Source organism: Brachyistius frenatus, unplaced genomic scaffold (genome assembly GCF_029030835.1).
Source record: "Brachyistius frenatus isolate BFR_SWC_R1_liver_20210118 unplaced genomic scaffold, ASM2903083v1 Contig_25, whole genome shotgun sequence".
Lineage (NCBI taxonomy): Eukaryota > Metazoa > Chordata > Actinopteri > Embiotocidae > Brachyistius > Brachyistius frenatus.
The window spans coordinates 1,355,129-1,380,441 of record NW_027210624.1 but is presented as its reverse complement, the minus strand read 5'-3'; the positions used below and the strand labels follow the sequence as shown (position 1 = coordinate 1,380,441).

Below are 25,313 nucleotides of genomic sequence, written 5' to 3'. Positions count from 1 at the left end.
TTAGAAATGTTAAATGTTCAGATTCTTTGATTTTTAGGTTGAACTCTCAAGTCCTGTCAGGTGTTGCATATGTTCAATGTAGTACCAAACTTAAGCACAGAAAGACAGTCAGTCAAAGGCTGGTCTGCTATGTTTGGGGTTGTAAATGGTGTCATTATTGTATTAAGAGCAAGCAGACTGATACAGCACAACAACAAATGCTCACACATTGTTCAAAACTACGCCACTTGTGAAATACTGCAGGCAGACAACAGCACTATTCAGGAGCTGTCCAGGTGCGCACATCATTTCTTCTGACTGACTCCCTGCAGACTCTCAGTAATATCAATTTCAAGGGACATTTTTAATGAGGAAAACTAAAGCAGCGTGAAGAAGATTCCAGTTTTACTTGTTGCTGTCAGAGTGTACCTCCGGCTGAATCTGAATCTGATCTGTGGTTGTGTCACAGTGGTGGTCAATAATGTAATGCTATTGCAGTTGATCTTTGTCTGGAGAAGTAAGCGTCTTCTTTCTCCTTGGCAGTGTTCTTCATCCCTGTTGTGGTGCACAGTTTGGTCTAAGAACGAAGCTGAACTGAGGGATACCGGCCACCAGGGCCCTGAGGGCCACCGGACCAGGAAAGCATGCTTGCTGCCATGCTGCGCCAGAGTAGTGGCGGAGGATCAGGAGGTGGTGGTAACGGCGGCGGCGGTGGAACCAAACTCCCTCTGGGTATCTCCAGACTCTCCAGCTCCAGCTTGGGTTCAGCAGGGCCTACAATAAGCTCCAAGAGTGGTTCTGTGACCCCGGACAACACAGACGTGCCCACCTCAGACCCACACTACATCATGCAGCTGGTCAGCGACGTGCGCAAGTTTGCTGATGTGCTTCTGCAACTCAAGGAAGTGTTCAACTCCAAAGGTATGTTGGAAGAAGGTTGTGTTTTTTTTTTTTTTTAGCTGCGGACGCAAATTGACAGACACCCCACACTCTTCTAACACACTCAACAACAGTCTACTGATGTACAGCGTAGTTCTCTCACACTAACAGATTCACCTGTTCAAAGCTATGTCTGCTGCTGTTTGTCAAAGTGTCTTTGGCAGTAAACTGTAAATGATTTGTTTCCACACGGTTGACCACTGTAGATGCGGGCTTTTCAGTAAGTTACACATGCGACTGCTTGCCTATTTTAGGTAATAGGATCTTGTATCCCTGTCCCTATCCCCTGAACTTTGTTTGGCTTGTGCACACAAGACACACACTCCCTCTTCAAACCAGAGCTTGTAGCAGCGTAGGAGAGCAACAGGAACGCTGAATCGTGCCGGTAAAGCGAAAAGGGATTTATAACGGAATGTAGCTGCCAATCCAGTCTTGTGTACACAGTCCGAGGCCTGTGTACCTGCTCTGTCGCCGGGCGGCCTTGGTAGCGCGGTCAGTCAACCGGCCTTATCTCACTTTTTACTTTGCTTCCTATCTTCCCTGGAATAATGTGCATTAATTAATCTCTCATACAAACACACAGGGAGCTTTGAGCAAAGAGAACGTGAAACGACAGAAACAGGAACTTTTTGACGGCCAAATATTTTAGATGGAATAAACCACTCGCAAAACCGATAATCAATAAGGCTTCCTTTTGATTGATGAAAGTGTGAGGGAGGTAAAGATTGGGTTGCTGCGGTCCGTGTGTATTTGTGTGGGTGGTTGTGACACTCCTGCTTTGGTATGTTTGGCGTTGGCTTTTGGATCAGACCCAGATTTGTTCATTCCCAGCCCTGGTGAGGAATATGGAAACAAGATAAGGGTCAAGGTGCTTGTGATGGTGGTGGTGCTACCCCCCCTACACACACACACACACACACACACACACACACACACACACACACACACACACACACACACACACACACACACACACACACACACACACACACACACACACACACACACACACCCACACCTCCCCCATCAGCACTGCCATGACGCCTCACCCTTAGAAAAAGGAATCCCAGTTTTTTTGTCTTTCTTTTTTGTCTGGAGAGGTCAGTAGAGGTGCTTGACCTGGCTGGGGCGACATTACAGAGAGCAGCTTGAGAGACTTTTCAGTGACCTGTCAGCATGCTGTAGATCAAAGCAGTAAATCATCGTGTGCATGAGACTGATGTCTGCAGCTTCAGAAATCTGGCCTGTTTGATAGCTTATTAAAAATGATCTACAGACATCATGCGAGCACAGGGTGTTGCTATGTAAGAAGGTTGCATTACTGTCATCCTCGTCATTTTGGCTTTTGCTGCTTGTCATTAAGGAAGCGGTTTCTTATCTGTGCTCTTTCCCGCTTTTAATTTCAATCGGCTGCAGATAGAGCTGACTTTAAACCCTCAAATCTTAAACATAACTCGGTCAACTTTGCTGCTAATGTAACTGCAGGTCTACGAAGCACAGGCTCCTTCATGCCAGTGCGTGATTGTAGAGTAGAGAATTCCCATTGGATGGCTTATTTTGGATAAGTACAGGAAGGGCTCGATTTGGGGGAAATAGGGCAGATTACGGTGCAGAAAACAGATCTGTTGCTGTTGTGGAAAATGTCACAGACTATTGTTGCCTTAGATTTAGTTAAAACCTCAGATTTTTACATTGTGACCCCCATTGCAGCACAGAGCAGGTTTCAGATCTGTCTTATTCCACTTCTCATGCAAGCCTAATTACAAGAGAGGTCATCAAATTTGGTCAAAAGGACTGAAATCTGAAAATCAGCTTTTATTTTCTCTGTGATATCTCAGTGTTTTGTACTTGCCGTGTCATTGTTAAACGTTTATCACCCTGGGCTTTAGGAGAGCGGCAACAGCTTGTTAGCTTGTTGGGAGTTGCTGACTTGTGCTTCGATTGGATGTGATTTAAATCCTCCCCCCTCTAATTTATGGCCATATTGTCTCTGCGGCGCTTCACAATAGTTCAAACCTCTCATTACCCATTGCCACTCACTGAAACCGAAAGTTTTTTTTTGTTGTTTTGGTTTTTTTAAGACTTAGAGCCCTGCATCTCTCGCAACACTGCCTTCATTCACAGTCGATGATGTGAGTCTGACAGCCATTGTCCCAGGAGGCATCTCCAGACTAGCATGCTCCTGCTAACCGGCAGCTTTTTTGTAGAAATGATTCTTTCCCAAGTCAAGAATAGCTGCTGGGCTGCAGGATCGATCCCTCGGGGGCTTCCCTCAAGCCCATGTTATTTTTCCAGTGACGCACATCAACCTAAAATGGTAATTATTACACAGCGTCTCTTCAGTTGCAGTCAGTGACGCATGACTGGGCTTTGTTTTTTTACTGGTGCCTGGGAAGGAACTGTTTACATGCCTGTGTTGCTGTCAGCTCAATGTTGAGGACATGTGTGACAGATATCGCCATTCTTTTTTTTTTTTTTTTTTTTAAGGTTGCGACCTTGTCCACTGGCCACTTGTGAAGGACATGTCAGTAATTGGAGGGGATTATTATTTTGAAGGTTGCTCTTAAGAGGGGTCAGCGAGGACGTTCTGGAGACCAGATGAGCCGTGGAGGTGGTCTGCGTGGCCTTTGTGTTTGACGGTGAATGGGGGCCTCTGAGGCTCTCCATCATAAGATTAGCGCAGCAAACATTTGGCCCGAGCATGTCTTCATTCAAACAAACAGCCGACTCCACGCTGTTTTTGAAGTGTCTGTGTTTTTCAGGATGTCTCGTCGTCTATTTTTAGGATTGAGGGTGTTGTTGTGGCTGCCTGTCTTACTGGCGCAGGTGTGTCATCAGTGTTTTAATGCTGACTCTCGCCACGCAGAACGATGGCCCCATTACATGCGTCAGCTGCTGAAGAATGAAAACTGTAACAGTAAGCAATTCACTTGGTAAAGCTGAGGTGACAAGGGTGGCACAGGAAGAAACAGTCACGTGTACAATGAACAATTATCTCAATCTTCTTGTTGCTGGCTTTTCAATTTAATAAGTTAATGTTGCCTCCTTTTGAGCAGCCTACCTGGTCATGTTTCAGTTCCCTGTTCGCACGTTGGTCAAAGGTGTAGTCCTATTTTTGAAGTACGGTAGTGCACCTGTGAATTGTGCACACAAGGGGGTGCATAGTTACGGTGTTGCTGTTCCAAAAGTTGTGTGGCCACCGTTCCTACAGGGGCAGGTTTATATTTAGTCAATATGTATATTTCCATCACTTTAATTTAAGATAATCCAGGTTTTCTTTACAGTTGTTCTGGATTACTCAAATGTTATTGTCTGATTTCAGTCGTAACATGTTCATCCAAATGTTTCAAAATAAAGGCCTTAAGGGCTTTTAATTTGAAGCGTATACAGGAAGTGTTGGGTTTATATTAAAGCAGTAATTTTCACAGGGCAAACGGTAGCGGATGAAAACGAGGCTTCAAGTTAACATTGTGAATCAATCAATGCACTCCAAATGCCTGCATGATAACTTTGACCACTCCATTTGTTTTTATTGAGTCTCTTGTGTTACATATGCGTAGAGATGATTGGATCTTCAAGCACTTAAAAAAATCTAAATAAATTTCAACCTGATAAAGAGAAATGTGAATTTATTCTTCTTACATTTATTATATTATTCCAGTGCCCATTGGCAGCACTACATCTATGAACTTCTTTTGCCAGGCTGTGTTTTTCTGTTATGTGCTTTTGTAGTGATATACAGTATTGTCTCCACTATGAATCTACAGTGCCACGTACAACATCTGAAAATTAATAGTGAATTTGATTTTTTTTTGGATTTTATACACTTTATTAATATGCATCGACAGCACCACTTGCTTCATTTCCCCGCCACACCTCCTACTTCCCTCGTTCTACATACACCTTAAATTCCTACAGAATAAACCACCCAGTTGTTGCTTTGCAGACCGATGAAACATGACAAAGTGTAACTGGGGCAGTCACAGTCATGACAATTAGTTGCCATACAAATAATGACTCCAATTACCTCTCTCAAAATATTTTCCTACCTTTACAACACTTGGGTGCAGCATTTTTCACAGCCTCTCGGGCACTGTAGCTTCACTATAAGCTTTGTTTTACCAGTGTTTGGTGATTATAATTTTTATGGCAGACAGTGCATTTTTAAATAATTATTTTGATGATAATAGTCCAAAATTATGTGAAAATACATAGTTTTTAGTCCAATAACTGCAAACCAACTACCACGGCACCTAAGCCCTCCAGAAACCAGGAAACACCCTGCGATTAACAATTTATCCTTTTCTCTTCATTTAACTTTAACCTCCAGCTTTTTGCTACAAATCACTGCCTCCAAGTTATTTGACCCTATTTCATTTGGCTTAAAACCAAAATGTTCCCACAAAAGTGGTGTAATGTTTTGCTTTGCAACTAAATCCATGATGTTTATTTTGATAGATGCTCATTGTTATACAGATATGAGAGGTTGGGCACCTTCGCATAAACGACTGACAGCGCTAATTCTCCTCTCAGGCCATTAAACCTTAGCAGACGAAGGTGGCAAAATGAAATGACATCATCAAAAGAACAACAGTCACACCTTAAATGGAGGAAAATTATGTTGGAATCTGATGTTTCTATTTATTTCATCCAGCTGTTTTTAGACAACAAATGAACAAAATAATTTTATCGATAATGCGAAATAATTGTGATCAGTTCAAAGCCAAGTATTTTACCATCCTCTACTTGAGTGAAATCAAATTTTGAAAAGGTCGAGCTGTCTGAGCCTGGGCCCTCACCAGCTCTCTGACTCAGATATTGCGCAGTCCACCTCATTCGTTCTAGGAAGGATTGCGTATGCATAAAAATGAGCTTTTTAACAGCTCCCTCACTATGAGTCACAGGTGTAATATGTCAGTGTTAAAGAATGACTCGTATACCAGCTGTCTTTCAGTTAGCTGTGTGTTTTGCTTTGAGTCGGAAGCACTGAGTTATAAGTGTCCTCGGTTAATTGTTGGGTTTTTTAGAGGCTCTTTTCTTTCAGTGAATGTGTGAGTCACCATTTTAATGATTAACAGGTGGCTACTAAAAGTGTCCTGCAGGTGTTGTGTAATGGGCAGTGTTACTGTCATGCACCTGAACATTTGCTTTCCATCTATCTTTCTCTTTAAAAGAAAAAAAAAATGGTACCACTGGTGTATTAATGTTAAATGTAACTTCACTGAGTTGAATTTTGGCTTTGTTTTTTGTTTTTTTTACCTTTCAGATGAATTATGTTGCTAAGTTGTGGAAAAATAAGTTGTTGTTTTTTTTTCTCTTTTTGAAAGCCAGCTGAGTATTCTGCCTTGATGCAAAAGCTACGTGGGAAAGTAATTCTGGTCTGGGTCCTCAGAGAAAGCCTTCATGCTATTTTAGTAATTTGTATTCTAATTCACCCCTTGTGAAATACCAGCCTAAAATTAGCCCTACTTGGGCTTTTCACAAACCATTCCAGACTTTTCTTGATGGCTGCAGCTCTGCTCTGTTTAGACAGTCTATCCCACTGGGTCTGGGATCCACTGTAAAGCATTGCATTGCTTCTTCTTGCCTCCAAATAGTTCCTTTTAAGGTTCTTATACGGTGCCCATGTTTAGCGTCGTTGTAAATTATCCTGCGCACAGGACTCCAAGGCTTCATTGTCTCTGTAAATATCTTGTTACATTCAAGGTTTGGAAGTCTGGGAGCGAATTTAATTTTCCAAAGATCTCGATTTAATCATCTTGTGGAGTAATTCCGCTAATCAAGCTGCCTAATAGGATTTATTACATTAGCTTAATTGTTCTGGGTGATCCTTGGTTAAAAGCACAGCTATTGTCTTAGCATTAGTTGATTTGCAGGGGTTAAGTCTTTGGGTGGTTAACCCCCCAGGATTAAAGTGCACAGTATTGTGACATATGGCAGGTCCATTTATCCCCTCTGCCCGAGGAAACAAAACATTAAATGATGCACACCATCAGCTGAAAATCTATCTTTCGGCTGTGCGCAGTATGTTCATGATGGCACGCCGAATACAGGTGGCAAAACCATGCTGACTTGTCAAGTTTAATAGCCCAACTCAACTTGAAGATTTGTGTTTTCAAGTCGGAACCCAAGGGAGCTCTCTCTGTCTGTGTGTATTGTGTATTGTGTATTGTGTGTGTGTGTCTCCCTCCTTCCTTCTGGAGAGATTTATGGTTATGGGCAGCTTTGTTGCAGGAGGCTGTTGATGACGCCATTACACACTAAAATAAAGCTCCAGGATTCCCACACTGGACACAAGAGGCTGAGGGTTGAGGGCTGAGGGCTCTGATGAGAAGCTGAATTAGAGAAACTCGGCACACAAAGCTTCTGTGTGTCTATACAGTTGATGTTTTGTTTTTTTGTCCAATAGTGTACAAATTGATACTGAAGATGACTGGGTCTTGTAGAAACAAAGAATTGTTACACATTTTTTGTCTCCATCTCTTGTTGTAGTTCCCTGGGTAGCAGGAGCTATTTTCAGCATAATTGGCCTTGTTTTCCTGCCAGTGCCAACCTTGGGGCGTGCTCGCATGTGACTGGGTCAGCCCCATGCTGGGTACAACTCACAACTTGTTAAAGGCCGATGGAGCTGGTGGGAGCGAGATGGATAACCAGCCATTGTCTTTCTCCACAACATTCGGTAATTTTAGGAACCCAGTTGCCGTGTTGAGTGAAAGGAACAGAGACCCTTTATGATATAGTCATAAACAGACTAAGCCTGAAGCATAACCAGGACCAACTGACGTCTGTCCTGTCAAGTAAGACTCAAATTTGATCCCATTGGGGTGTAGATAGGGCAATGGAGGGAAGTGGACCTGTTGATTGAACTTGCCAGAGCAAACAGCACCCAAGCAACAATACCCGTATAAGTCTCTTATCCGGCATCTCCAAATGGATAATGGTGCCCTCAAATAGTGTCTTTACCTCTAATCGGACAGAAAGCTGCATATTTCAAAAGTAACATAACAATGTTTAGTACTTTTGACAAGTCTGGCAGGTGAAGATCACCATCGGCTCTTCACCCCTGAATACCTTCACTCCCATGAAAGGTCTGTGTGTGCTCAAGCTGTTAATTGTAGCCACGGTAAGAACACAACAGTGGTTTTCCTGAAACTCTTCAGATGTTCTTCTTCTTTATATTCTTGAAATGCTAGGTATGTTCCAGTTCCAGTTGGACGCACACAAAACATCCCCCTGAAGTCAACACTTTGTGATGCCCAGAGTTCACAGAAACTTGAACTTCACAAATGTTTTTTTCAAATTGACTGAAATGTACTATTTCAGTCAATTAAACGCCTTGACAGTTATGAAAGTAACTGTGTTTTGAAGGCCTTTTTAAGCTTTTTAATGCACAAAGCCCGTTCTCGCAGGGATTAGGATGGGAGCAAAGCTAAACAGTATCCTCTTGTTCTCAACGCTGTGTTTGGCCCTCAAACTCAGCCCCCTCACCTCCCGATTCTGTCCCTTGACAGGTGTACTAAAGGGGCCCATCTCTGCGCTTGTTGGACGGGTCTCCCAACTCCCTGGCCTGCTGATTTTCTTTTTGCCTACATTACACAGTCTCTTCAGCCTAGTGCCTGAGCAGTTTGGCTGCCAGCTAGAGGTTGCACGGTGGGGGGATTTGGAGTTTCTCTTAAAGAAAGCATCGTTGGAATGCCAGCCTTCAGAGCTTTGCATCAACAGTGGGCGGCGGCGGCGGTGATGTGGGGGGGATATGTAGAGAAAGGTTGCCTGTCTTTCCTCACTGTGACAGACAGCTCCAAAGAGAAATGAAAGAGGGGGAAAAACTAATTCTTCACTCCACCCTGGGTATCTCATTTATATGCGAAGGACTACAGAGAGAAATATTTGAGGATAAATATGTCTGTTGATTAGAAAGAGATCTTGGAACATTTCACCCTCATCAGTTGTTATTGGATTTTTACTCGTGAAGTTTTCAGTGTGTGGTTTAACCTTGTGCACTTCTTTGTTTCCTTAATGGCAGGCAATTTTTCCATAATTATTCATAATTTTTCATTTGCTTTGCCTTAGCTGACTGCTAACAAGCCTGACAGTAGCCAGCAGAACGGGAACAAAAAAAAAGCCCCCCCACTTAGGTGGAAGGTGCTGTGTGTCTACCCTAGGGGTCTTTTTCTTAAACGCCAGCTCTTTGTGCATGCAGTCATGGGAAAAATGGCTTCAAAGGTAAAGCAACAGGGAATGCCTCGGTATGAGTATAGAAGTCTGTGAAGGCAAAGTTCCCCTGCCTTTTACCAGCTGCTTGTAATCTGCTAATCCGCAGAGTGGACCGCCGGTGGTCCGTCGACGGAGGTGGAACAGGGCCGCTGACCGTAGGAAGTATGTCGGGGAGGGGGATATCAAGGGATGTACGGGCCACCCATTGCAGTGACCCTGCAAAGTGCTAAAGGTTAAGTGGACCTATTTCGCGAGGCTGCCTTTTAGTTGTGCAAATAGTTCAAATTTGGCTTGAAACCATTGGGGTCATTTTTAGCGGTGAGGTGTCATGCTGGTGAGAAGGAAATGTTAAAAGAATGTGGCATTTCACCCTGACCAATTAAAGAAGAATCCATTTGAACAAAACAAAGGTTATTGAGTCACGCAGTGATTGATTATTAGACCCACATTTGTTTTTTTGTCTTTTAAAGAAGGGCCCAAGTCTCAGAGGAGCCTCTTGAAACCTAACCTTACCATAGCTTCCGATGAATGCACAATTTTCTTTGAAACAGCAGCCAATGCAGGGTAGTACTTGGTTATTTAGTGGGTGAGTGGAAGGAATGTCCAGCCGTGGTCTGTCTCAATAGGACACATGGAGAGGCTTTGATTGACATTAGTCATGGCTTGCCTGTCCAACATACTATTTAGTCCCCTCTGCCATGAGCTGTCCCCATCTGATCGGATCTCTGCAGACCCGGTTGTGACATGTTTAGTGATTTCACACTTGTTTTGTGGCGATGAGCGACCCTCCGTTCTCTCAAATGTTTTGAAGCATAAATAATACATTGCTCCCATGATTTGCAATGCATGACTGAGCATAGCTAGGGTCGCAACGAAAGGAATGTTGCAAAGTCATATTGTGTCAGGCCTAAGTGGAAGCTTTGTGTTTCAAAGAGTCAAGCCATTGATGCGAGGATCCAGAAGTGAGAGTTACCATATGATGCACATGCAGGGAAAAGCATCAGCATGTTTTAAAACATTGATGGTGTTACACAACAGAAATAATCCCTTTTACCATACGGTAGTCCATTCATTGTGGGGAAATGTTAAGTATGGACAACTCTTTCAGTTGAAATGAGTCTAGGACAGTCGGACTCTCCTCTAATCTCTGGATTTACATTCTTTCCTTATATCTCCGTTTTCTTTGAGAATCTAACTGTTAAACTAACCCGTGGTATAACAACTTGCTGTGCACATTTAAAGATGAAACACAGACAAGTGTAGCTTCACTTTGGTATGGAAAGTCTTGGTCTAACCAAGCAGATGTTGAATGTTGGTATACACCTGCCGTTGTTCCTTTTCCACTGTCTGTGTTACTGTTGTTAACTGGTGCAGCCGGACCATTCTCCAGCGCTGGGACGACACGGTGGCAGACACCGTGATAGATCTGGCTGTGCAAGACTAAGAGCGTGCGTTCCAGATGTGGCTCTCCATGACACCACCAGATTTGTCCTGCATAACGTTTACGTTTTGCATATTACAAGTCAGAAATCGGAACAAGCTCTTGCCAAAGGATGTGCCAAGAACATGCTTTGGATGACACTCGTACCAACTTTATTCTACTGTCTTCAAACAGGATGATAAAGAAATAACCAAGCTTGACCATTGCATCAGTCCAGCAGGTTAACCGTAGACCTGTGTAGTGCCTTGTACTTTGATAAGGTAAAAATAAAATCATTCCTCATCAACGTGGGAGAACTTCACAAGATAATAATGAATTCCCAAATATTCCAGGTAGATCATGTTGCTGTAGCGGGGTTTCATGCTCGCCGATATTGCCTTCTTGTGTACTGTGTAGATTAAATCAGTGCTTCTTTCTGTACCAGATTCTCAGGACTAAATGTTATCAACTGGGGGTCTACGGCCTTCATTTTTATTTGTCAGTCCACGACATGAAGATTTCAAAAGAGTATGTTCTCCAGAGGAACATCACAATGTTTTGGTGTTGAGGTGTCATCTCAGTGGTGAATGATCCGACAATGTTTTCATTATGGATCCCCCTCCACCCCTCGCTCCTGCGACTCCCGTCCCCGCTCCCAAACAAGAGGCTGGAATGTTGGGTTTCCATGACGCTAATGAAGTAAAAACCTGGCAATGTGTTGCTGGCAGCCTCTGAGCAGCTCCTGATCCGCGGCCTCCTTCTCATCAGGATCAGACTCTGATCCCCCTGTAGCCTTCATTCACCAGGGCTTATTATGCCCAGGAATGTCTCTCACTCTCTCCTTCTCTCATAACCCCCACTGAAGCGGGGATGTGGGGTGCAGGGGTAAATTTGGGACAAATCCCAAGTGAGAGTACTACCTCCAATAACACGCAACCCCCTTCCTCTTTTTTTCTGACTCCCACACCCACCAAAACTCCTCCCCTGTTACTCCCTACAATCCTTCCGCAGCTAACCATCACACTCGGACAAAGACACGCACACCAACTCCAATCCTTCTTTCCCGTGGAAAGTGAAAAGCCATCGTTGTGATTTATTGTTCCATAAATGCTTCATGTGGCAGGCCCATGAGGCGACCAGTCCCACTGTTTGCTATTGGCCCCAGGGACAATAGTGAGTTTTCGGCACTCAAACAAGTCCTCGCTCCAAACTCTGCAGACTTCCCTGGGGAAAAACAGAGAGATCTTCCCAGCAGCTTGTTTGTTTTTTTAGTCCATTTTCAGATGGCCTTGAACTAACATTTGCAAATTGAAACATCTTCTGTCTCTGAAACTTTCTCCGCAGAAGTTTCCCCTCCAAACATTTCCCGTCTTAAAAATGACAATACCTCTGCTAAAACAAAAGCCACTGGTCAGATGCTCCTTTAACAGGCCCTCCCTGGTGGGAACGAGTCTGCCTCTCTTTGTGTCTCGCCCAGAGTGGCAGTTGAGGGGTTAAATAATCAGTCTCTGTACATTATCCCGTGTCCTGCTGGGCTGGTGGATGCAACCATAATGTCTTGCTAATTAGCCTCCATTTAGGATTTTCCAATAGGCCACACAACCGCCATTGACGACTGAAGCCCATGGAGCTTTGCAAAGGAAGACCCTCTGTCTCGTGGGCATTCATAGTTTAGGCTTGTCCTTAATAAACCCCGAGCTTGCCCAAGCTTGATGCCTCTAGGACTTGGGATTCAGTTACTCGGCTGATGAATAGGGTACATTGCCTGTGTGGGGATGATTTAGGCCATTGTGTGTATGTTGTCATTCAAAGGATAATGTCCATAAATGGGATCTAAACTGACCAGGGCCAATTAAGGGCTTAAGGGTGGAAGTGGCTCATTGTAAACTTTGACCCTTATCAAATCATTGTTGGTTGGGGTCCCCATATAAGGCTGGGAGAGATAATGTCTCTGGGAGGATGGGGGTCTGTAAACAAGAAAGGGCCAAAATAAAAACACATCCTTCAGGAAAACCATTTTACATTTTACTAGTTGGTAGTTTATCTAATATTGTTTTATTTTATTTTTTGATGAATATGTACATAAATTATGTATTTCTATTATTTTACATTAGTTAATGTGGTGCCAGTGGAAATGTGTACCATTCAATGGTCTGAGATCGGGACTGAAAACAAGAGTACATGTCGTACCACTACAAAATAACGTTTTTACTGTTTTGTCACTTTTCAAATGACAAAACAGTCCAGTCTACCAACAGTGGAGATGACCCTGTCTGTACACCCGTGTGCTTTGATTGTACAGAAGCACTGAGTCTCAGTTTGATGTGCAGCCGTGCCAGGAGCACACCGCTGGCTCTTTTCCTGCCTCGTGGGGAGTTTGGGCAGCTGTAACAAAAAGACGAGAGGCTTACGTCATCAGAAAAAAAGCACCAGGTCCTCGGCACTTGAAGGAACTCTGCATGGCATCTGATGAAGATGGATGAAGATGGTTGTTATGGGGAAAGATAGGACTCTCCAGGTCCTGTGGAGAGGCTTTTTGGCAACCTGGAAGCAGCAGGGCATGTTGGCATGGAGCAGCTCATTTGGACCAGTCTGGGATTGCTGCTTGTCTTATGTACTTATGTAATTATTGTCTCACTGCTCTTAGCCGCCACTACGTTTCAATGAGTACTTTACATTTAACATCACTCTCTTCAGTGTCTTCAATGGGACATACTCAATAAAGCCATTCTCAGATATACATAATATATTCCTTTTTCAATTTATTTTATTTTATTATTGTGATGGCTTTTAATTGATTTTAATCCCAAATGGATGTCTACGGGCGGATTTTAACGTGCTTCCGTGATAACCACGTGTCACTTGTTAAGCTGAGTTGACAGTTTAGATGGTTTGGGATGCCACAAGGCACGTGAGTGAGTGTATGAATGACAATGTATGCAAATGAGGCTGCATTAGGATAATATAAAAAAAAAAAAGTCGGATGCATGCATTAAATTCCCTGTATGTGAATCAAAATATATATAATACAATATATATATATATAAAAAACCTAAAGCAAAAACTTACTGATGTACAATTTAACTTGAAACGGTTGATAAACAATTTTTTCTCAGCTTCTCAAGACACACACACACACCTGTCTGTCACAGTTGATAATGATAAGTGACGCACGGTGATTGCGTCATTTAACTTGAGCTGCTTTTTTTTTTTAAAAGTCGAAACGGAAAGAATGCAGAATAAGAAAGTCGTTCAGTGGACCAGTTTACTCTGCATGTTACGACAAAACTTCAATATTGAATCTTGAATCTTTTCGCAACAGGTTGCACATTTTACTATGGATTTTAAGCTGTGTGTGTGTGTGTGTGTGTGTGTGTGTGTGTGTGTGTGTGTGTGTGGGTGGCCTCTTGACCACTTTACAATGTTATTTCAAAGCGTTACTGTGCCCTACACAGTCAACCAGGGTTTATGTGTATGCTTAGTGGTCCATTGTTCTGATTGGCTGCAATAAACTTGTCAATAAATCAGCGGTATGTATTTACATTTTTGAACCTTGTGACTGCTGTGTCTCACTGCCAGAGTCTTATCGGGAATATGAACTGTGTCTTTCTTGAATCATAAATGGAGAACACAACAGTGAGTTTTGCGCATCATATTTTACCTGACCTGTTGGTCGGTGTGAACTCGTCACATACTGGTCACTTGGCTGGATTTCCGGGTCAGGCCTCAGCTAGCATTGTCACGGTGGCCACACAAAGAGCCTACATTATTAGCCCCACTGGCGGCACTATTTGTCCCACACCGAAAAAGAGGGCTAACGAATAAAAGAAAAAATGGGAGACAGCTAAAGTCTTTCTGATCCCCCTTTCCATGAAGGGTAATCCGGGGGTGATCGTCAGCACAAAATGTGGCTTTGACCGCATGTGTCCATTCTGTATGTGTTTTTGTGTGTGTGTGTGTGTGTGTGTGTGTGTGTGTGTGTGTGTGTGTGTGTGTGTGTGTGTGTGTGTGTGTGTGTGTGTCTGTGTGTCTGTGTCTGTGTGTCTATGTGCTTTTAAATTGATCTTTATTTGGAGACACAAATTGTAAGGAGAACTGACCAAAAAAACAGCTTTTGGAAAAAAGTAATTTAAGCCTGTAAGATCATTACGTAGAAAACATGAAATGAAAACAAACTGCCCAGCGGCCCTACTGTGTAGTTAGTGTGATTACAGCCTTGGACCGGAACATATCTGAGTCACAATGGCAATTATGTGTATTTGTGTGAGAGAGGAGAGATATGTCTCCCCTTTCATCTCCATTTCCCTCTTGTACCATTCATCCCTGGGAAAAATACCCACGCTAGCTGTGTCACAACTTAGTGACACAACCTTGTACATTTCCAATAAGTAGTAAAAAAAAAAGAGGCATTTACATTTTCCCATTCATGACCTCATTCCTCAAGTATGCCAAGAGTACATTTTCAAGGTTGCTTGATAACAAAGTGCATTTTGTCCCTATGTAAGTGGGGATGACTCACTGTTGGTAAAGTCACAGCTCTTACACAGAACTGCATACCTGAGATGCCACACTCTCTTTGATTACCTGACTAGATAGCCGCTAATTGCAGAAAGACCACTGCAGGTCATGTTTATTTACGCACTTAGAAGTCAGGTTAGTGTACAAAACCTCTGCCATCCTTGCTTTATGGTCTAGCAGCCTGGACAGGCCATTGACAGCTGCTGGGTTGACCAGAACTGCTCGCAGTGAATGGCTGTAGTCATTCATGTGGCCCCGATGTCCGCAGTTTAAAGCTACCAAGGTGGAATGTCATGTAGTAATCCTTGTGACGATGTGTGTTTATTTTGATAGCTGTCTGCTCAGGATTTTTACCATTTTTGGGATGTCAGACTGCTGACACAATTCATACTACATACTACTACATAGGCCCTTGACAACCTGTCATTTTCTAGCCTCTGAAATAGCATGTCATCATCATAACAGAGGAACATGGAACAATACTGAGCTCCTATCTTACTGGTCAAAGGTTAAGTAATGGGTAGTAATGGAGTAGCTGTATAATACGACATCTTTTACAGTGCTATTACGTTAAATGGTAGATTGAGGGTTGATCGTGAAAAGCGTTTCCAAAATCTCAACAGCATGTGATGGTTCATACCAAAACATTCTTAAAGAAACTGGCCTTTCTAAAACCTTTTCCATATGTTGCTCTAAATATAGATGCAGTCCTTTTTATTATTATGTTGGGTTATGGTGGCTGAAGTATAAGTCTTGCCTCCATGATTTCTAGAATTGTATAATTTGCAGTGGTATCTACTATAAGGGCTTGTCTTAAAAAATATATAATATCCAAAGTCAAAACCATGAAGCATCCCTCAATAAGTGTCATCCAGTCTTTAGTCCATCGATGATATTGTGATATTATGTCCGTGTCATGTTTTTGTCTCGCCTGGGCACAAAAAGTAATGTGCCTTAGCTTAGCCACCCATATGGTTAGGTTTAGGAAAACACTACTTGGTTAGGGTTGGGTAAATATTTCTTAAAATAAATCAACATCACTTTCTCTTAGAGATGAACCCTGATCTTCTAAAAGTCCTGGTTTGATCCATTCAACCACTCTACCCGGACTTAGTCACTCTTGAACTTTGTCAAATGTCCGTCAAGCGAACTTTGTCCCTTTTTTCGACCTTGGTCAAACATGCATGTATTTTACACACCTACTCGAGGTAAAAAGTCACACTGACATGGTGTCCTCTAGTAAATTCACTGATTATATGGTTCTGGGTGCTGCATAGGGAGTTGTTTGCAGTTATTGAGTCCCACTGGGTGTAGACCTCGGCTTCATTTTGAAACAATTGGAGGAGCTTTAGCCAATCGGGATACGACGAGCGTGCTGCAACTACATTTAGAAAAGAAATGCTCAACATATGTCAATGCAAGTCGTGTTTCCTGAAGTCTGGCTAATCATTTAGTGGGCTGACGGCAGGATTACTTGCTTTGGTGCGATACTGGGCTGCTTCTCTACATAAAACTACATATTAAAACTACATATTATGAAACCAGCAGTACAATGAATATAGTTTAGTTACAAAACTAAGAGAGTACTCTGCTTCACAATTCTGACTGCATGTAATATAACAATGATAATGATTTTACATCAGAGGAAAGTTGAGTACACAATATTCGCCACAATAAAACTGTCTCCGTCATGTTCCAGAGCACCAGGACTGCCTCCATCACGCGGTCCACGAGCGCCTCGGTGAGCTGCTGCGAGTCCTGAAAGCCATTATCAGCAAACACCAGAGCCTCAACTCGGTGGACATCCTCAGTACGGCTGGAACCGTCATCGCCACGGTCAAAGGTGAGCCGAGATGACCAGCTCTCTCTCCAACACACACTGTCTATACACACACACACACACACACACACACACACACACACACACACACACACACACACACACACACACACACACACACACACACACACACACACACACACACACACGCACACATAACTTTCCCGTACAACACACCAGCTACTCCTCCGCTCTTCCTTTGGTCTGTTTTCTGTCTCTGCTTATCTAATCCTCCCCTCTCCTCTGACAGTCCTCTCTCCTGGACGTTCAGTGTTTCTACGTCCTGTCTCACACTGTCTTTTAAACCAGTCTGAAGAGCTTCGCGGGGAGCGTTTCTGACCAGTGGTCTTTTAGCTTCAAAGCTCTTCAGAAGTCACTCGAGTGCTTAGAATGCAGCAGCGTCTGTTTCGAACCCCGTACGGGGAGCGTAAGAGAATAATATTTGGGAGTCAGATACTCGATACTTGAAGATGCAGGGAGAAGCGGGTGTCCTTTGTGCTTTGTCTGCCCGTCCAGAGGGAACTACACCGAGGAATCCTTTTCAACCTCTCATTCTTTGAGATTATGATCTGGCATGCAGGTCAATTCTTAACTTGGCCGCCACACAAGAATCCCCCCCCCCACCCCGGAGTATACCTTGTCTCAATTTGCATTGCAAAGAGGGGCATAGCTTTTTTTGAAAAGCGTTCACTTCATATGGAATTACGACATGACAGGTTGAACAAAGCCTATGAATGCAGCTTACCTTCGCTGATATATTTGGAAGGAGTACGCACACTTTTGGGCGTGTGCATGTGTGTGTGTGTGTGTGTGTGTGTGTGTGTGTGTGTGTGTGTGTGTGTGTGTGTGCCATAAACAATCATTAGATGCACACAAGTCCTGTCTTTCACACAGTAACTTGACCAGTTAAGTGCCAGTGAAACATGTTGATGCACAAGAGACTAAAAGAGTTTGAGCTTTTTCAATAAGGATGGCTTAGATTTGTCAACTGAAGAGTATAGAGGCTTTATTATTTAGGCTTTTAATGACATAGCATTAATAAATGGAAGGATTGTTAGGAATGTAAATAGAAATTTTCAGCTGTTTTTCAAACCTGTTTAATTATTAGCAACTGATTAATGGGTACTGATGTTATATCTCTGAACAGGTTCCTTTACTGAATAGTAAATAACGTAGCAGCTTTAGCATTGACAGTAACTGTAATTAGTATTAACTGTGTGGTGCTATAACATCCCTTCTGCCACTAGGTGGCCAGAACTGCTCAGTTGTCGACCCTCCACCAATGGCAGTGTGTGATCAGCTGTCCACTTGTGCCATTACTTTCACGACCAAGTCTCAAAGCTGTTGATGCCACACAAAAGTTTACATGTTAAATTTAGCAGGCTTGTATTTATGTCATGTGACCTGGAGGTTGTGTTGTGTCCTAACTTTAATTTTAGATAGTGAAAAGATTTAACTTGTACTGTTTTATTGTACATAGCATTTTGTTTTGCATTCCTACGTCATCGCACCATTAAGTAGACCCTTACTCGAGTTCTTCGTACAAAACTGAACCTCTGTCCTGTGATACCTAACATTGACTCGCATGTGTCGCTACACCCTCATGTTACCCGTCTATTGGACATTCGGCTCCTTTATGCCCCAAACGCTGTGCAGGACTTTGCTGCCGATGAGTGTTTCGAGAGTGTTGTGCTTTTCCAGTGAAACAATACCATTTTTTCCTGATGATGTAACTTCCACATTTGTACCACTGGGTTGGGGCCTGAGCGAGTTGTGGCATTGTATTCCAGCAAGCCTCAGGATGTCCTGTTGGGGGGAGGTAGGGGGTAGGGGTTGGACACAAGAAGAGGAGATGTAACAGCACAAGAGTTGTGTGTGCTTTGAATGGTGGCGGCTACAGTAGCTGCTCTGGGGCTGACAAGAGGCTTCCAGGACCCCATGGACATGGGATCCTGTTAAAATCTGTTTTTTCCCACTCTTCTGTCAGAACCTCAACACTTCCTGTGCTTCAAAGAGAAGAACTGTTGTACCGGATTTATTTCTCAGTCAATTTTTCCTTTTTGCTGGGCAGAGGAAGCTACTATTGGATCCCCTAAAGACATGTAGCTTCGTCGATGCCATGTTTAAGGTGTTGGGACAGAAAACTGGCACTTCACAAGTATTCACAAGTAGATGTTTAGTCGTCATGATCAATGAGGCTTATTTCTGTGTAAAAGGAGAAGAAAAGCTCATTTGGAGGTAGGTGTTTGGTAGTTTTGCCACTTGTACTTCTTTGACAACCAAAAAAACCTTGAGTCAGTAAGTAGTAGCTACCGAGGAAGTGCATTCGTGTTTGGTAGGCGATGGGAGGAGGACGCTCACAGATACTGAAGGCCTAACTGAAGATATAAAACTAAAACTGTGGGGACAGTTAGAACTGGTCTTCCTTTACATTTAAGAAACTATTTAAGATAAGTTCAACAAAATTTTGACTTTTCCCAACCTGAGATTAATCTTAATATAATTTTCTGCTTCTGTTACAAAAACGAAATTCGAAAACAAAACCGCTGTTTGAGCTCGGCTAAAATAAATCAAATGAAGACGGTTTTCCATTAAAATGTCTCCTCTGAGTCTTTGAACTCCAGAAATCTCCATTGTTCGAATAGAAAGGAAAGACTGAGGAAATCGTGGAGGCAGCAGAGTGCTCCGTGACATCACTGATTTATTACCGGCAGTTTGGTCTCGTTTTTTGAGCATCTCTCTCCAGGTTTATTTTCTCTCTGCTCGGTCAGGACAGGAAGTTTATTGTGAGGACTGATTACAGGCGTATTTGCACTGCTGTTGTTTTTTTCCCCCCCTCCGTTCTGTCCTCAGTCATCGCTGTGTTTAGACTTGCAGCAGGAAACTACTGCCCGACCAGATTACAGCCAAATATACACACTTTGCAGTCTTTGCTTATCTTCTCTGATTTAACATAACAGTTGTTTTTGGATTCCTCCGATGGGACTTCTCAAATATATAACGTCTGCACGTTTAAGATACGAAGTGAACAGCTCTCTGGCATTTTGAGGAGCACAGCATGACTCGGAAAGGGATTTTCACTGACTCCAGGCTCGACATCATACACAGGATGATGAATCATGCAATGGGATTGATGCCTGAAACACAGGATATCTTCAGTCTGCGGGGGGTTAGATTTACTACCAACACTTGACTCCACCCTTCTTCATCCTGATTTAACAGGAGTGAACTTTAAGGAGGTGAACGACGAGAACAAGCAGAAGCTTTTCGGAGAGATCTACACTGCTATCGACACATTGGCATTCACCTTTGGCAATGTGTGAGTATGATGCGATGACTCATTTCACTTTGAGATCTTTATTACTGCATGAAATTGCAGATAAGTTGACAGTGTGATTTTTAATCAGATTTAATTTGTGTGTGTGTGTTTGCTCTGTCAGTTTTTTGAGTAAATTATGAATGTAGGTTTGTTAATATGTAAACAGCATATTTTTAATGATCCACAGCAAAAAGAGCTATATATATATATCCTATATAAATAATAGGGACCAAAAAGGAGAATAGATTCAGAACTAGATAGTAACCTGAGAAAGACAGATATTTCTGTGACCTACTGTCACAGTGTGCTGTTCCAGGTACTTTCTGTTCATGTTCTCCCCGTGTTTATGTTGGTTTCCTCCCACCATCAAAAACATGTATGTTTATACTCCTCTCAGTACCCTGACCAAAAGGCTCTGGCAAAAAGAGGATCACCATCTCCACGGGGACTGAACAGATTCAGAAAGTCAGAAAATCAGAAAGTCTGTTTTTTTTTGGAGTGTCCCGGCTTCATGGAAATGCAGCCCTAAAGCACTTTAGTAGGGTACTCAAACAGCAAAGATAATTTGAGTAGTTTAAACAGATTTCTGCATGTTTTCTATGACAACTTTCATCCTTTGCTCAATCCATATTGTGTATTTTTTTTCCAGAGTGTCTGACTTCCTTATGGGAGATGTAGAGAATGGATCAGTGTTGGGGCTCCCCCTGACTAAGAGAAGCAGGGTAAGAAAAGTTCAGTATTTATGTTCCGTCACCATCTGATAGGTCTTTTAATTAATTTAGCACAAGAGATGTATCACCTTCCAGAAGTGTACTAGGTACCATCAATGAAAGGCTGATATTATTGTTTTCATATGGACCACTATTCTTCTACTTGCATTAATCAATAGTTCATTCATCATCCTCCTGGCAGGATGCAGCCTACTGCCCCTGAATTGTCAAGTAAAAGAAATGAAGCAGAGTGCAGAGTTCAGTGCATGTTCCTGACATGGCCTCCTCACATGATGAATTGATTATATGTATTGTTGTTTTCCCGCTGCAGGTTGTGTAACTGCTATATGGAGGAAGTCAGGGTTCTGATAAGCCTCATTTTAAGCATGTTAGCCAAGCTTCGGGTAGGAAGTTCACCCTCCCTTGTAGGTGATTTTTTTTTTTTTAATACATTTGTCTGTTTTTCAGTCTTTTGAGAACCTCTCTGTGGAATCTGGAGGATCCGGTCCTGAGAAAGATGATCCGCCAGGTAAGACAGATCTCTAACACACTGCTACTGTCCTCTATTCTGCTGTTTTCTGTGCTGTGTCTGTGTGGGTTATCCGGGGTGATGACCAGTCACATTAACCACGTATTAATGCATGTAGTCAGTCTGCTGTCAGCACTACTCACCTTCAAATGGTATTAGCCTATATCTCGATCACCCGAGGTCAGCGTGGGCTTTTCCTGCTGACTGACAGTCACGGATGTTGCCAGATAAGCACACATGTAGGGCGTGCAGCGGTAGTGAGATGTGTGCGGCTGGTTGCCGGCCGTCATGTTTAAGGCCACCGTTAACAAGCTTCCTCGTGGGGTTCTCGTGGTCGTCACAGGACCGTCTCCGCCGGCTCGGGCCGAGGAGGTGGACAGGACGCTGCAGCGGCAGGACAGCGGAGTGGAGTCGGCGCTGCTCTACGCCAAGGCCTGGTCCAAGTACACCAAAGAGCTGCTGGCGTGGGTGGAAAAGCGTCTCAGTGTGGGTGAGTAAGGACACTGGTGGATTGATGAAGAGGCAGCAGCTAAACGGCACCTGTCGGTCCAAAGCTCTACCATGTGTTGAACTACATACTCTTTCTTAGTCTGACTAGTCATGTTAGGCTGTTTTCATGGATATGTCATGCACTTTTGTCATACATTCCTTCCAGACAGTTTTAAAGCAATGAAAAATATTTTCCTTTGAACAATAATTTATACCGGACGCTGTCTGTTGCTTTTTCTTCCTAAAATTACATCTAATCTTCTCCGTCATTGAATCATTTCTGAACATAGATATACTGTTCATCAACAGGTTAACTGCTTGATACAAGATGACTCTTGTTTCACTGAGAAGTTAATTCACTGTACATGTACAACTCAGGTTATATTTTGCTCCATGTTTGTTTCCAAGCTAGTTATGATGTCACAATTGTAATTGTAATTTGCAGTGCTTGTCCCTCGATGGGCCTTTAATACAACAAACGCAACACTTCACAACACACGAGAAAGTGCAAATCACAAACTCATTAATAAGTGTGAACATTTGTAACACGGAACTGGACAAGAAAAGCATTTATAAATGAATTGAACATTAGAAAATTTTATAAATTTACCAAGACTTAACACATTTCATTTCTTATGGCAATGATGTGATCTTATTATCTTCCTGTCCAAAACTTTGACTCGAAGTAGGACATTTTTCCTGCTTTTTATTAGTTAATATGTCCAGGTGGTGTTAAACATGGCTCCAGGCATCACGACACGGCTAAAAATGCCTTCTATTACTTATTACTATTTTCATCCACAGCCAGAGCTCAAATGTTGGGATTCATTTTGGCCCAATTATCCTGAGAAATGTAGTTGGTTGTTTGAGCTGGACTAGAGACAATGAAGTCTTATTCAGGCTCAAGGTTGAGTTTGGAGTGAGAGAGCTTTTGTTTGGTAGCTTGGTTAATGAATGCTTTTACTGGCCAATGACACAGAGCACTCAGTCAAGCTGTACAGTACATTTATTATCAGCTCGTTTGTTTTAACACATGGAGTTTGGTTTATTTACTGATCTCTTTTTACCGATGAGTCTTATTACACAACGACTGGGTGTGATTTATTCAGAAAATACTTAAGATCCAATTACTGAAGTGAATACTGAATGAAAGGTACTTTAAATTATTTGTATGAGCTGCACTAACTGTGTATGTTGGTGCATTTCTTTTCTTATGTTCAAACTTTGTCGTCGTCCATTTACAGATATGGAGTGTGCAAAGAGTTACGCCAAAATGGCCGAGACCGCCAAGACGCTTGCAAGTCAACAGGTGAGGACATGCTGCAGCTGCTAGATGTATTAAAATCATGTTGTTGTTCTGATTTTTGCTGCCAACTCGGAGCTGTTAAAGGTGTGACTTTAAAACTTTGTCCTCCTTGTTCCAGGAGTTCATGCCTTTCCGTGAGCTCTACATGACGGCTTTCAAAAATGACACTGAATACAGCCAGCTGGTACTTCAGACCGCAGCCGTCCTCCAAAGCAACAAATTCATGCAGGTATTTCATCAAAGCAACATTTCTGAAGGTGATTTGAGTTACATTTGAATATAATGAAAACAACCAGTCTTACTCTGTGTGTGTGTGTGTGTGTGTGTGTGTGTGTGTGTGTGTGTGTGTGTGTGTGTGTGTGTGTGTGTGTGTGTGTGTGTGTGTGTGTGTGTGTGTGTGTGTGTGTGTGTGTGTGTGTGCGCGCGCGCGCGTGTGTATCCATCCAGCCTCTCCTGGCCAGAAAGAACGAGCTGGACAAATTGCGAAAAGAGGTCAAGGAGCAGTGGCAGAGAGAGCAAAAGAAAATGGTGGGTTGACAGTTGTGGACGCTGCACTTTGAAGAGGGCCACACACACACACACACACACACACACACACACACACACACACACACACACACACACACACACACACACACACACACACACACACACACACACACACACACACACACACACACACACGAAAAACGAATGAAAAGATTCACTGACCTGCGGCCTCGGTCCAAGAATGCTCTTGAAGTGCTTAATTCTAATATACACACACAGACGAATGCTTTGTTTTGTCATGCAGCTTGACAGGACAATCTTTCCGGTCCACCTGTGAAAGAACTAGTATCATTTATTAGGCTAATAATGCTAACAATGAACATAGTTATTAGTCATTTGTAAATTAATTGCTATTCAACATAAATCTAAGTAAGTAAAGTTGATTTGTACAGATATAAAATCACAAAGTCTAAATCAATAAAACACCAAATGCCAACAAACAGCGCAAGGCTGAACAGTTAAGATCACAGCAACACCAAACAAGCTCCGAACACAGGAGGAGAAATAATCCAATAGAAAGGTAATAAATAAAATAGAGCACTTCCATAACCAAAAGCTTGTCTGAATAGAAACGTTTTCAACCGTCTCTTAGAAATGTGGCAGGAGTTGAGAGGTTGCTATCGCAGTTCGAAAAGCTTGGTCATGTTGGGTTTTAAAGGAGGTTCGAAAGATAAGACAGTCATTTCTGATCAGCAGATTTTAGAGCCTGATTGGGTGCGTAAGGAAGGAGGAGATTGGTTATGTAATGGGGTGTTTGACCACTACAGAGCCCTAAACGTTGTTAAAATTAGTGCAGAACTTAATTGGCATGGTATGTGATCTCTTGTTACGTCCAGTTAAAAGTCGAGTAGCTGCAATTTGGAATAGTTTTGAGATAATTCAAAGACTTGACTCTGACTTAAACAGTTAAAAAGAGAAATTATAATAATCTAAACAAAAATAAATAAAAGCATGACCAATCATCACCTCAATCGTGGTCACCACAGATCTTATTTGAGCACTTTTACAGATCCAGTGTCACTATATAAGCTCCCAGACTTGCTATCAGAACATTAATCATTTATGCAATGCTGTGTAAATAATGTTGAATACCCTAAAAAACATATTTATGTGTTTGCATTGACTGTATGTTCATGTATTGTGTATTATTTGTCTGTGAATGAACTTCATACGTGTTCATCTCCAGCACGAAGCCGACAGCGCTCTGAGGAAGGCTCGGCTGCTGCAGACCCAGCGGCAGGAGGAGTATGAGAAGGCCAAAGTATCGACCAGCCGCCTTGAGGAAGAGCAGACTGGAGGTGGAGGAGGAGCAGCAGCTGCCAAACAGCTGGAGAAGAGGCGCAGGCTGGAGGAGGACGCCCTCCAGAAGGTACAGCACCTCCTCCTCTTAGATTCCTACGGACTCCTTTCTGATGGTTGTGAATGTTTTTCGGTTTTAATCTTTTGATTTATCCGGCTTTGTTTTTTTTTTTACAAGGTTTTGTTTCGCAGTAACATCTTT

General features: G+C 42.7%; 2 protein-coding genes across 4 annotated transcripts in view; both read left to right on the top strand.

The window, feature by feature from the left end:
* The window catches only part of garem (GRB2 associated, regulator of MAPK1), an 87,228-nt gene that overhangs the window by 48,543 nt on the left and 13,372 nt on the right, over nt 1–25,313 (top strand). The window lies entirely within an intron of this gene.
* arhgap29a (Rho GTPase activating protein 29a) overlaps nt 1–25,313 on the top strand; it is a 37,801-nt gene that overhangs the window by 980 nt on the left and 11,508 nt on the right. For 2 of the 3 annotated variants that reach the window (XM_069697973.1, XM_069697972.1), the window contains exons 2-11: nt 523–900; nt 16,770–16,913; nt 20,133–20,229; nt 20,879–20,951; nt 21,408–21,468; nt 21,812–21,958; nt 23,202–23,266; nt 23,382–23,492; nt 23,711–23,791; nt 24,999–25,181. In XM_069697973.1, the coding sequence (XP_069554074.1) occupies nt 624–900; nt 16,770–16,913; nt 20,133–20,229; nt 20,879–20,951; nt 21,408–21,468; nt 21,812–21,958; nt 23,202–23,266; nt 23,382–23,492; nt 23,711–23,791; nt 24,999–25,181 (1,239 nt within the window). In that variant the 5' untranslated portion in view covers nt 523–623. Of the gene's footprint in view, nt 1–522; nt 901–16,769; nt 16,914–18,810; nt 19,149–20,132; nt 20,230–20,878; nt 20,952–21,407; nt 21,469–21,811; nt 21,959–23,201; nt 23,267–23,381; nt 23,493–23,710; nt 23,792–24,998; nt 25,182–25,313 lie in introns of those variants that run through there. The other variant, XM_069697974.1, reaches the window with a different exon arrangement.